Raw genomic sequence first — 9,939 nt, 5'->3', positions numbered from 1 at the left:
ATATGTTGTATATTCTGAGGCTTTTATGGCTGAAGACATACAAAAACCTTAATACGGCATTACTGTTACATGCATTGAAACATCAATTATTATCAGTCATTATATTTTGAAATCTCTCAATATAATTTACATCTTACAAATAAGACACTCTTTAAATTCATACCAATTGAGTTCAAATGATTGATGATACAGTATGTAATATCAACAATATATTTTTCAGCATTCCAAAGACAATTGATCAACAAATATGTTCATTTCATGTGTCATTTCAACCTATGAAACAGACTTGGGTACTATTGTTCCATTGTAATGTTCTCATACTAGGAGAAGCAAAGATGAAAAGAGGAGGTCACTGGAATATATGTTCGAGACTTATGCTGGATTTTATTTTTGAAATGTTGGAACACAAAGAATAATTCATCGAAAACTGTATAAAGTATATTTCAATGGAATGTTCATGATCTATCTTTTTATATTTTGAAAAAAAATAGAAACATATCAATAAAGTGTCATAATTGAACATATTTCGACTATCGAGACTTAAAATGTATGAATGTCAATGCGGTTTTATGTGAATCAATCTCCATAGCAGCTTGAATGAACAAATGATTAAAAGTCATGAGATGCTTTTTCAAAGACATTAAATTGCTTCAAATCATTGAAAGGAACTTCAAATAAATTAAAGTAAATGAAATACAAGAGCTTTTGTCCGATTTCTAACCAATGCAAGAAAAATGCTAAAGCACTTTTTACATTTGTTAAAATAATCATACACACCTTACCCCCACTAGATAGCACTTTTGCTTTTAAATACACATTTCTGGTTACTATTGTATTTTACATTTTATTTAACACACTTTTTGCTACCATATTGGCACTTGTGTGAAACGTATATTGCATTCAAGTCAAACTGCAGAGGATATATTTATATCAAATGCCTGTACAGTGGCCTACATTTTAGTTTTGTATTCATACACTCTTTTCTACAACGTTCTTCCATTGAACCGTAGGGGTTAGGGTTGGGGTATAATGCATCACTACATTGGCATTCTTTATGTGGTTTGACAATGTGGAATTGACAGTAACACATACAGCACTGCCCAAATCAAGGACCAATAAAGGGAAAAAAGAATGAAAACAAACACTGCAGCTCAGAGAACAATGTAATATGTTATTTTTATGGGTCGGAATGTGAAATGCCACAAAGCTTAAGCAGGCTAGAATTATGCCATTGATCAATGTCAACATGTATTAGAGATAAATAAGCAGTATGTGTCCTTCTGTGTGTGTGTGTGTGTGTACTGGCAGTGCATATGTGTGTGCATGTGTGTGTGCGAGATGGAGAGATAGAGAGAGAGGAAAGGCAGCCATAAGCAAATGTCGGCCAAGGCCATTGCGTTTTCTTCTTCTCCTGGGCTCCTACCCACCACTGCCCTCAGGTGGTGAGTCCTGGGCATAGGTCCTGGGCCTGGCAGAACTCACCACTGCCCTCAGGTGGTGAGTTCTGGGCCTAGCAGGACTCATGATGGAACTTCAGTCCCATGAAAAACAGAAAGGAATGTTTTCTTCATCTCTACAACCAAAACTGCCTCCTTTACTGAGTAGATATAACACGGCTCCCGAAAATGTTTTTTCTGTATGATTTCATATCCTCTTTGTAGTGCTTATGGGGCAATTTCAAGGTCAATTTGAAGTTGGTTTAAGGAAGATTAGTACAATTAATAAGGAATCAACTCAAATAATTAATAAGCAATTACTACATGAAATCCTAAACATCAAAATATAAAATTATCGTAATAGTATTACAAACTGTTAAATATATCTGATATATGTCATTTTGTTTCTACCCGGTACCGCACAAACAGTTGTATATTTGTACCTCTGTTAACTAATGGCAAATGAGTGAGTGAAACTCTAATGAGGACTGCACAGTAGTTTGATTTGAAAGACTACTGAAGACCCTGTCTCATTGTTTCCCAACACAGCATGTGCTATTGTTACACAATCAGACAGACAGATATGGAGACTAATCACGACTTCAGTGAGTATTGAGCTATTCATATTGGCAGGCATGGGAATCCCATTCAGTAGAATTGCTTTTTAGATCAATCTTTCTGTAGTTTGTTTAGCTAACTACTCTTCATGATACCATTCTGGGGGCACGTAACGTACAAATCTGTGCCCTCAGACAGATCTATAGGGCCCTGTGCCAGTTAGGAAGGCATGACCAAGTCGCTCTGGCGGGCAGAGGGGGCTGACATTTGATACAGGGGGTGAAGGTTGCCTTGGCTCAGAGCAAAAACGGAGGGAAAAGGACAGGGAGGGGTTGGTGTTGGGGTGGGGATTGAATTTCAACAGGACAGCATTCCCGAAAAAATTTCAAGACGGACATCGTGAGAAGGGATAGGGCAAGGGGGACAGGGGTTGTGGAGATCCAGCCGCAAACAAGCGCGTACAGCCCAGAACCTGGCCCTCGCTGCGTGAGCTCAGAGTGGAGGGGGGACTGGAGGAGGGGTGTCGAACAGGAACGAAGACTCGTCGTACTCAGACCAGGTGTGGTACGGACGGACATTGGGACAGCCTGTCGGACGGATGGACACGGTGTGACGGAGAGGAAGAGCGACCACCAGAAGAGTCATGGGAGATAAACAATGTGACTTTCCGTTCAGACGTTAGTCTCTGTCACTGGCTGTTTTACACTCAGTGAGTGATTGTCTTCATCTGGCTAACTGTGCTAACACGTCTTTACACCCTAAGAAGCGTATCATTACTAGTCACTTGGGACCACCAAAAAGTCACATAAAATTGTATAAAGTAGCGATGACTAACAAGTAGTCTTAATACATAAAACTATTCTTTAATGATGTGTAGCATTATATTCACAGTGTATAGTAGCCTATCTACTGGCCAATATATAGTTTTTAACTACACTGTTTTAGTGATCTGTAGTTGTTCAACAGTAAAATCAACAGTAATTCATACTACTATGTTCCCATGGCAAATATTATTGTACAGCAGATTCCACCAACAAAGTTAGCAATCATTCCTCTACTGTAACTGTTGGTTATTGATTATTGATTAAACTCCCTCTTGGTTTTCAGCAAGACTTGCTCAAAGTCCAAGTTTGCTACTCGTCCTAAGCAAAGCAAGGCCAGAGTGTTGGACCAGGACATAAGTGGGAATGGAGAACAACGACAAAGGGGGGGATGAAGGAGGAGGAAAAGATGTAGAGGAGGAGAAAGAAAAGCAGCTTAAGAACCAGCTCAACAGTGAGGAGAAGGGGGAGAAAGAGATCCAAGTGAGCGAGAAGGAGAGAAAGAGGGAGAGGAGGCGTTCCGGGTCGCTGTGGAGGAGTGGGTGGGCGTTGAGTGAACGTTTGGCCATCAACGTCTCTGGGATGCGCTACGAGACCCAGGCCCGAACCCTGGCCCGGTTCCCCGACTCCTTGTTAGGCGACCCTCGCAGACGGCTGCGCTACTTCGACCATCTACGCAACGAACTGTTCCTGGACCGCAACCGGGCCTGCTTCGACGCCATTTTGTACTTCTACCAGTCAGGGGGAAGGCTGCGTAGACCAGCCAACGTGCCCCTGGATGTGTTTCTGGACGAGTTGCGCTTCTACGAACTTGGAGAGGAGATCATAACCCGCTTCAAAGAGGATGAGGGTTTTCCCAAAGTGGAGGAGACGCCCCTGCCAACCAACAAGGTCCAGAGGGAACTATGGATGCTGTTCGAGCACCCAGAATCTTCCTCGGGTGCTCGGATCATAGCGATCATCAGCGTCATGGTCATCGTGGTGTCCATCCTCATCTTCTGCCTGGAGACACTTCCTGACTTCAGGCAGGAGAAGGAGTTGCGTGAGGTAAGGATGACCCTTTGGAGAAAATCAAGATATGGAAGCAGGAGAACGTTGCATATGTCCAGGGGGTATCCAATAGGGTGTCTGGAATAAGAATCTCTCTCTCTCTCTTGTGGCATTCTGAAAGTTACAGAGTGTGTAAGTCGGACATTAGAGGTTAGGAAGAAAAACAAGCCATCTTAGGTGTGAAGCAAAGGCATGTGGCTAGAGGCTTTTAGAGGCCAGCACAGGAATGAGTGACAGTGAGGGTGGAGGGATTGTATGCAGCCAGGAAAGTGAGAGTGACAAGTACTTTGAAAAGAGGAAGACTGGAAGAGCAAGTATATCCACTTCAAACAACTTAATTATTTACTACCAAGCCCATTCAGAGGGCATTGCTTTCACTGAGGCACAGAGAAGCAGTAATGTGATTACAGCTACTGAGTGAAAAAGTAAATTTCAGTCTACGTCTCACTTGTTCTGCTTTGAATATTTAATCACATTTTGATAGAAGTCAAGGGGAGAAGGTGGATCACTGGAATGATGGATGGAGGAATGTGTCATTTGATAATGGCATTACTTTCCTTGGAGCGAAATCCTTCCAACTGACATTGACCAAATTAACACATCTGTATTTATTCGTTTTTTACATAGAGGGGTCAAATTTGATGGTTTGAAGCAACGAGCCAAACCCCCACCCACCAAAACACACATAACCTAGATGCCCTCTGCCACATTTTATTTACATAAATTGATTATCTCTTATGATGTCAACTAAATATCAATAAATAGCCTGGTATTCAGAATAGTTTAATTGCTGTGTATTTTTACCCAGCAAGCATCTCTCTCAGGAAACCCTGAGTTGTTGAATGGGATGCGTGTAACTACATATGTCAAAATGGTAACATGATATATGGCTAACAGCAGGTTCCTAGGTAAACATAGTCTCTCTCAACAACTGTGTGTTGAGAGGGAACAATATTGGCAGGGACACAACTAACTGCCAAAACGAATCAGAGGCAAATGGAGAGAGACAGAGGAAGGGTGACGGAGTGATTATTTTTGTCAGAGTGTTAAATTTGATACACTTGAATTGGGGGAGCGTCAAAGGGTAGAGGGATCATTGAAAAGGGCAACGAAACACAAATACAGATGGAGAAGAAAGAGGAGGAGATTCAACTCGGAATATCGGGAACGTGAAGAGAGAACGGTCCGGTCTTAACAGTTTGTTTCAACGGGGAGACGAGACTGGGATGAGACAAGCAGCAAGCGTGTGTCATGTTAACACATTCCTCAGGGACTGCTGCGCTAGGCTGGCCAGCCTTTGCACGAGGGGCCATGCCAGGAACCTACAGTAACCCGGTCCCTCAGCTCAGGCCACACCTCATGGCAGCAGGGCGGCTACATGACTGGGGTTCAGCTTAGAGGAGGATTGGTGAGCGACGGCAAAGATTGATTGGGAGTGGCATGGCACTCTCATGTTTCTCCTCGGAGATCTCTAGGGGCTATATATAGTGTTAGGACAGCCCTAAGAGCACATCAACACATAGATGTCTGCCTTTATTAATAAACACTGTCACCAACCTGCTACTGAGAGACTTAGGGAATAGATCAAATGTAAATGAGCTCAGTACAGTAGCCTACACCTTTACCTGTGTCATGTCAGTCCCCAGCAGTGACGGTGTTTTCTCTTGGTTGGTACGCTACTTTCAAATCTTTTTTATTGCCAGCCATTAAATATGAGAGACCCGAAACAAAATGGCTACTGTGTGTAGTGCCCGACTTTATGACAGGGGGTAAATATTCTGACAGGTGGACCGGCTGATGGACTGGCTCCAAACATCCTGAAACTTAAAGCCATTAGAGATGTCAAACGCGTCACTTTTACGATGGGGCCCTCACAAACCCCAAGAGACTGCAAGATTTTGAGTTTGGCCCCTTTCGTAATCGGAAAACCATCCTCTCGTAAACATTAGCTTGTGAATGAGACGTGTGCAATAGTACTTGATAAATTACCAAGGGAACATTATAGTATAGAGGAGAATACTTAGTCAAATACAAACCCGTTTTTGTCCATCTCTTTTTCATTTCTAATCATTTTGATAAATACGATACATACAATACCTACAGATATGTCGACTAAATGTAAGAATAAAGGTCCACCAAATCGACCAACCTCTCACCAAATCTGTGACACCCATACACACGTTGTACTATCTCACTTCTCTTCTCTCTCTCTCCCTCTCTCTCTCTCTCTCTCTCTCTCTCTCCCTCTCTCTCTCTCTCTCTTCCCACCAGGAGTACTTCTACCGGTATCACTCGTTCAGCAAAAATGAGTCTGAACACATGCCCCTTCCCTCCAGCGTCTTCCACGATCCGTTCTTCCTGGTGGAGACCATATGCATCTGCTGGTTCTCCTTTGAGCTCCTCATGAGGTTCGCCTGCTCCCCCAGTAAGACCTACTTCTTCAAGGACGTCATGAACCTCATCGACTTCGCCGCCATCCTGCCCTTCTTCGTCACGCTGGGCACGGAGCTGGCCAAGGACAAGGACGCCCAGCCGGGCATGTCGCTGGCCATCATCAGGGTGATCCGTCTGGTGCGGGTGTTCAGGATCTTCAAGCTGTCGCGGCACTCCAAGGGGCTCCAGATCCTGGGCCAGACCCTTAAGGCCAGCATGCGCGAGCTCGGCCTGCTCATCTTCTTCCTCTTCATCGGAGTCATCCTCTTCTCCAGCGCCATCTACTTTGCCGAGGCCGACCACGAGAAAACGTCCTTCGTCAGCATACCGCACGCCTTCTGGTGGGCCGTGGTCACCATGACGACCGTGGGCTACGGCGACATGTACCCGGAGACGGTGTGGGGGAAGTTGGTGGGCTCCATGTGCGCCATCGCCGGCGTCCTCACCATCTCCCTGCCCGTGCCGGTGATCGTGTCAAACTTCAGCTACTTCTACCACCGCGAGACAGAGTGTGAGGACCACTCAGAGTACAACCATGTCAAGACCTCGCTGTGGGACAACGAGGAAGGGGAGGAGGAGGAGGGGGAGGAGGAGGGGGAGTTAGAGGGGGATTACTACGCCATCGAGGGCATTTGTAACCCTCTGAACGGGACTTTGCTGTGTGCGGGGCAGAGTAGAGAGTCCAAGGGGGGGGTCCTGTGCCTCAGAGAGCCCCTGGTGACTCAGGTGTGACAGAGAGGTGACCCTGTGACCTGGGATCATACTTCAGCTGCAGTGCTGATCCGAGATCAGGCCCTTGTCTGTCCTTACGATCTCATTGAAAAGGCAGCACTGATTCTAGGTTTGTCCTAAATTAGATTCTTGATGTCTTCAGGTCCTGATAGATTTTCTCAGAAAGCAAATGCAAGTAAAGAGACAGTGTGAAAGACAGGTGCTTCTTGTGAAAGCAAATAGACTGTCATATTGAGAGTGCAGGACAGGTAGAAGGCTGTACTTCCAGAAAAGACTACAGTCTGGTCATACTGTCAGAGTGCACTTAGTAATGATATCACCAGGGGGAGACATTGACAATATTTGAACAGAGAACAACTTGAATCCTGTACTGAAAATGGCCGGGTTTCCCAGATTTGTTAAGAAGCTCTTAACGCTAAGAGCTTCTTTGGAGCGTTCTGAGAAAACTGTAGAACGTTCATAGAATGCTCCTAAGAAGCTCTTAGCATTAAGAGCCTTTTAACAAATCTGGGAAACCCGGCCAATGTCATCCTAAAAGAGAGTAGAATAATATGCATTTTTGAAAGAATTATACTTACTAAGCTATTTAAGATTTGTAAATTATAAATTTTTATTTTAGCTTGCGTGATATGAAGCTACAATGTCTTAGTAATTTGTGACTGAATTTTATTTCTGTGCCTGAATATTTGAAACAAACATTTTGTTCAGTGCAACAACTTTTTTATTGTGAAAGAGGACTTGGTTGAAAACGATGTACAAGTTACAAATCCTTACAAACACAATTTTCCACAAGATGACATGTTTTTACAGGATTATGGGAAACACACAATCTGTTTATTGTACAGTCTGAACCTTCTTTATCATGCATGACATAATGTGTATGACACATGCGTAATCGTGTGTTTTAGACATTTCTGATGACCTGTCAGTGTGTTGGAAACTAGCCATGTACAAATGTGTAGAAATGTGTATTTTGTAGTCTGAAGTCTGTGATGCTACTGTTACCTATCAAAAGTAACTGACGATCAGTCAGGGAAAACAGCTTTAATCTGTTGAATTTGTGTTTGTGTTGTTTTTAATAAAGATTCTATTTTATTAATTTTCTTGATAGTGTTGCTTGTTTTAATTTGGTTTGTTTTCTCTTAATCATTTCTGCAGGATATCAAAAAGAAACTTTTGCCAAGAATAAAACATAAAAATACAGTGTCATTCAGTAATATTATATAAATAAAATAAATAAATAACAATAAAATATTGTTGTAAAACATTATACAGCCAAAGTTAAATGTCAGTGGGCTGTTTTCATTTTACTTACATAATGCAAAAGTTATTCCGATTTTGAAGCAACAAGACACACTGGAAGTCTTCATCTTCCGTCCTTTGAGAAATTCGGACTCAAAATGTGTTCGCGACTCATCATAAAAGGGTCATGTGAATCCAAGTTCAACTGCTCCTGATTCGGCGCAGAAACTCTCGGCTGCTCATGTCCCGGGACTAAAGTATTCTCCAGCGGAAGAAACCGCGAGAATGGAGGATATTGCTCGAAGGGGCGTTTGGATGACAGAGACACAAAATGTCCATGATGTGAAGACCGGAAGCGATTGTATCCATCCCCCAGCCACTGCTCTGTGAAAGTACAGTCTGCATCTGTGTGTTCCTGCTGTAAAAGGATGTGATAGAACCATCTTCATTAATTAGATATCGTTTTCATTGACCAGATATATTTTATGTGCGTGTTTGTGTGTTTGTGTGTGTGCGTGTGTGTGTGTGTGTGGGGTAGGGGAAGTTCAGGCCCTATACTGAAAAGCTATGCTAGAAAGTAATATACAGTTGGATTATTTATGACCATTTGAATTCACTATGACGAAGAGAAAAAGCTAATCATTGGCTCCAACACTCGCTGACAATGTGTTTGTCTCTCACCTGTCCTCTCAAACGGCCTTCACCATCTATACACAGGTATAGTGATGATAAAACACCCTTAATCACAACCTTTCCTTGGCGGACAGCTCTCAGCTCCAGCACACCTGGGAATATGGACATAATTCTTGAAGTAAGTATGGATGCTGTGTATTCCAAATAGGAAAATGTCTGTCTGTCCTGTGTTACTCACTGTGAGCAGTCTGTGCAGGGCTCCCCATGACTCTTCCATCCAGAGTCATCTCTAGAAACAGGCCTCTCCTATGATTTTCTGCAGCGGGAAAACATAATTTCACATTAACGACAAAAAACAAAATGTTTTGATAGTTCTTACATGAAATGTGCTGAAACATTCTGAGAGAAAGCAGTTGAATGAGCAGATACCTGTGTAGAGATGCCTCTCCCTGACCTGATCACCCAAGGACAGGAGTGGGTTGGAGTCTGGGATGTATAAGGATGAGGAGAGAGGGAGCAGGAGAGCGAGGGAGAGCAACGAGGACAGGGCCCACAAGGACATTTAGAGAGATGGCTGTAGAAAGAATACTCTTACAAAAAAAGACTTATTAAAATAAAACCTGAATGGTTTTAACATACACTGAAATGGAAAAAGAGACGCAATCAAACTCAATAAATATGAGGTGAATAAATAATTAAATAAAAATAATAAATAAATATTAAGTTAGTTAATAATACACTGTGTTTCTCTGGTCTGCATCTATTCAACAGGTTTTGATGTTTTATATAGTGGCCAGGAGGAACCAACGGCAGTCTCAGAGGGAGGTCTCTGTAACAGTACATGAGTCACATAGATTTGGGGAGTTTACAGTCTGGAAACCGATCCTATGACCGGCCCAAAAGTTGGGGATGTAAAACATTTACAATTGCCTTTTATGGACTTCCTTCTTCACTTTTTGGTGTAATTCTTGGCAGCAAACATTTGCTTAAATTCCTATCATTACAACTTTTTGTGTATGTAAATTATTTGATCA

General features: G+C 42.7%; 2 protein-coding genes across 2 annotated transcripts; one reads left to right on the top strand and one right to left on the bottom strand.

The window, feature by feature from the left end:
- The first annotated feature begins 2,380 nt into the window (after nt 1–2,380).
- On the top strand, nt 2,381–8,133 carry LOC124475433 (potassium voltage-gated channel subfamily A member 7-like). Its single transcript, XM_047032032.1, has 3 exons — nt 2,381–2,703; nt 3,102–3,862; nt 6,137–8,133. The coding sequence occupies exons 2-3, from the start codon at nt 3,182–3,184 to the stop codon at nt 7,028–7,030; spliced, it is 1,575 nt and encodes a 524-aa protein (XP_046887988.1). The 5' UTR covers nt 2,381–2,703; nt 3,102–3,181; the 3' UTR covers nt 7,031–8,133.
- A 263-nt stretch (nt 8,134–8,396) lies between these two features.
- fgf21 (fibroblast growth factor 21) lies at nt 8,397–9,509 on the bottom strand. The gene is made up of 4 exons (XM_047032692.1): nt 9,335–9,509; nt 9,144–9,221; nt 8,954–9,057; nt 8,397–8,690 (listed from the first exon to the last, which is right to left on the bottom strand). Exons 1-4 carry the CDS (start codon nt 9,465–9,467, stop codon nt 8,397–8,399), a joined length of 609 nt encoding a protein of 202 aa, XP_046888648.1. The 5' UTR covers nt 9,468–9,509.
- Between the last annotated feature and the right edge of the window lie 430 nt (nt 9,510–9,939).

This window comes from Hypomesus transpacificus, chromosome 13 (assembly GCF_021917145.1).
Source record: "Hypomesus transpacificus isolate Combined female chromosome 13, fHypTra1, whole genome shotgun sequence".
NCBI classification, from domain to species: domain Eukaryota; kingdom Metazoa; phylum Chordata; class Actinopteri; order Osmeriformes; family Osmeridae; genus Hypomesus; species Hypomesus transpacificus.
The sequence above is the reverse complement of the archived record's forward strand: the minus strand, read 5'-3'. Positions and strand labels throughout refer to the sequence as shown.

What these genes read in the sequence shown, in the direction of transcription:
- LOC124475433 (XM_047032032.1), top strand. Translation starts at nt 3,182, where the DNA reads ATGGAGAACAACGACAAAGGGGGGGATGAAGGAGGAGGAAAAGATGTA. An exon ending in AGGAGAAGGAGTTGCGTGAG is followed by an intron (nt 3,863 to 6,136) that starts GTAAGGATGACC and finishes TCTTCCCACCAG; the next exon opens with GAGTACTTCTACCGGTATCA.
- fgf21 (XM_047032692.1), bottom strand. Translation starts at nt 9,467, where the DNA reads ATGTCCTTGTGGGCCCTGTCCTCGTTGCTCTCCCTCGCTCTCCTGCTC. An exon ending in CCCTGCACAGACTGCTCACA is followed by an intron (nt 9,058 to 9,143) that starts GTGAGTAACACA and finishes CCATATTCCCAG; the next exon opens with GTGTGCTGGAGCTGAGAGCT. An exon ending in AAGGCCGTTTGAGAGGACAG is followed by an intron (nt 8,691 to 8,953) that starts GTGAGAGACAAA and finishes ATCCTTTTACAG; the next exon opens with CAGGAACACACAGATGCAGA.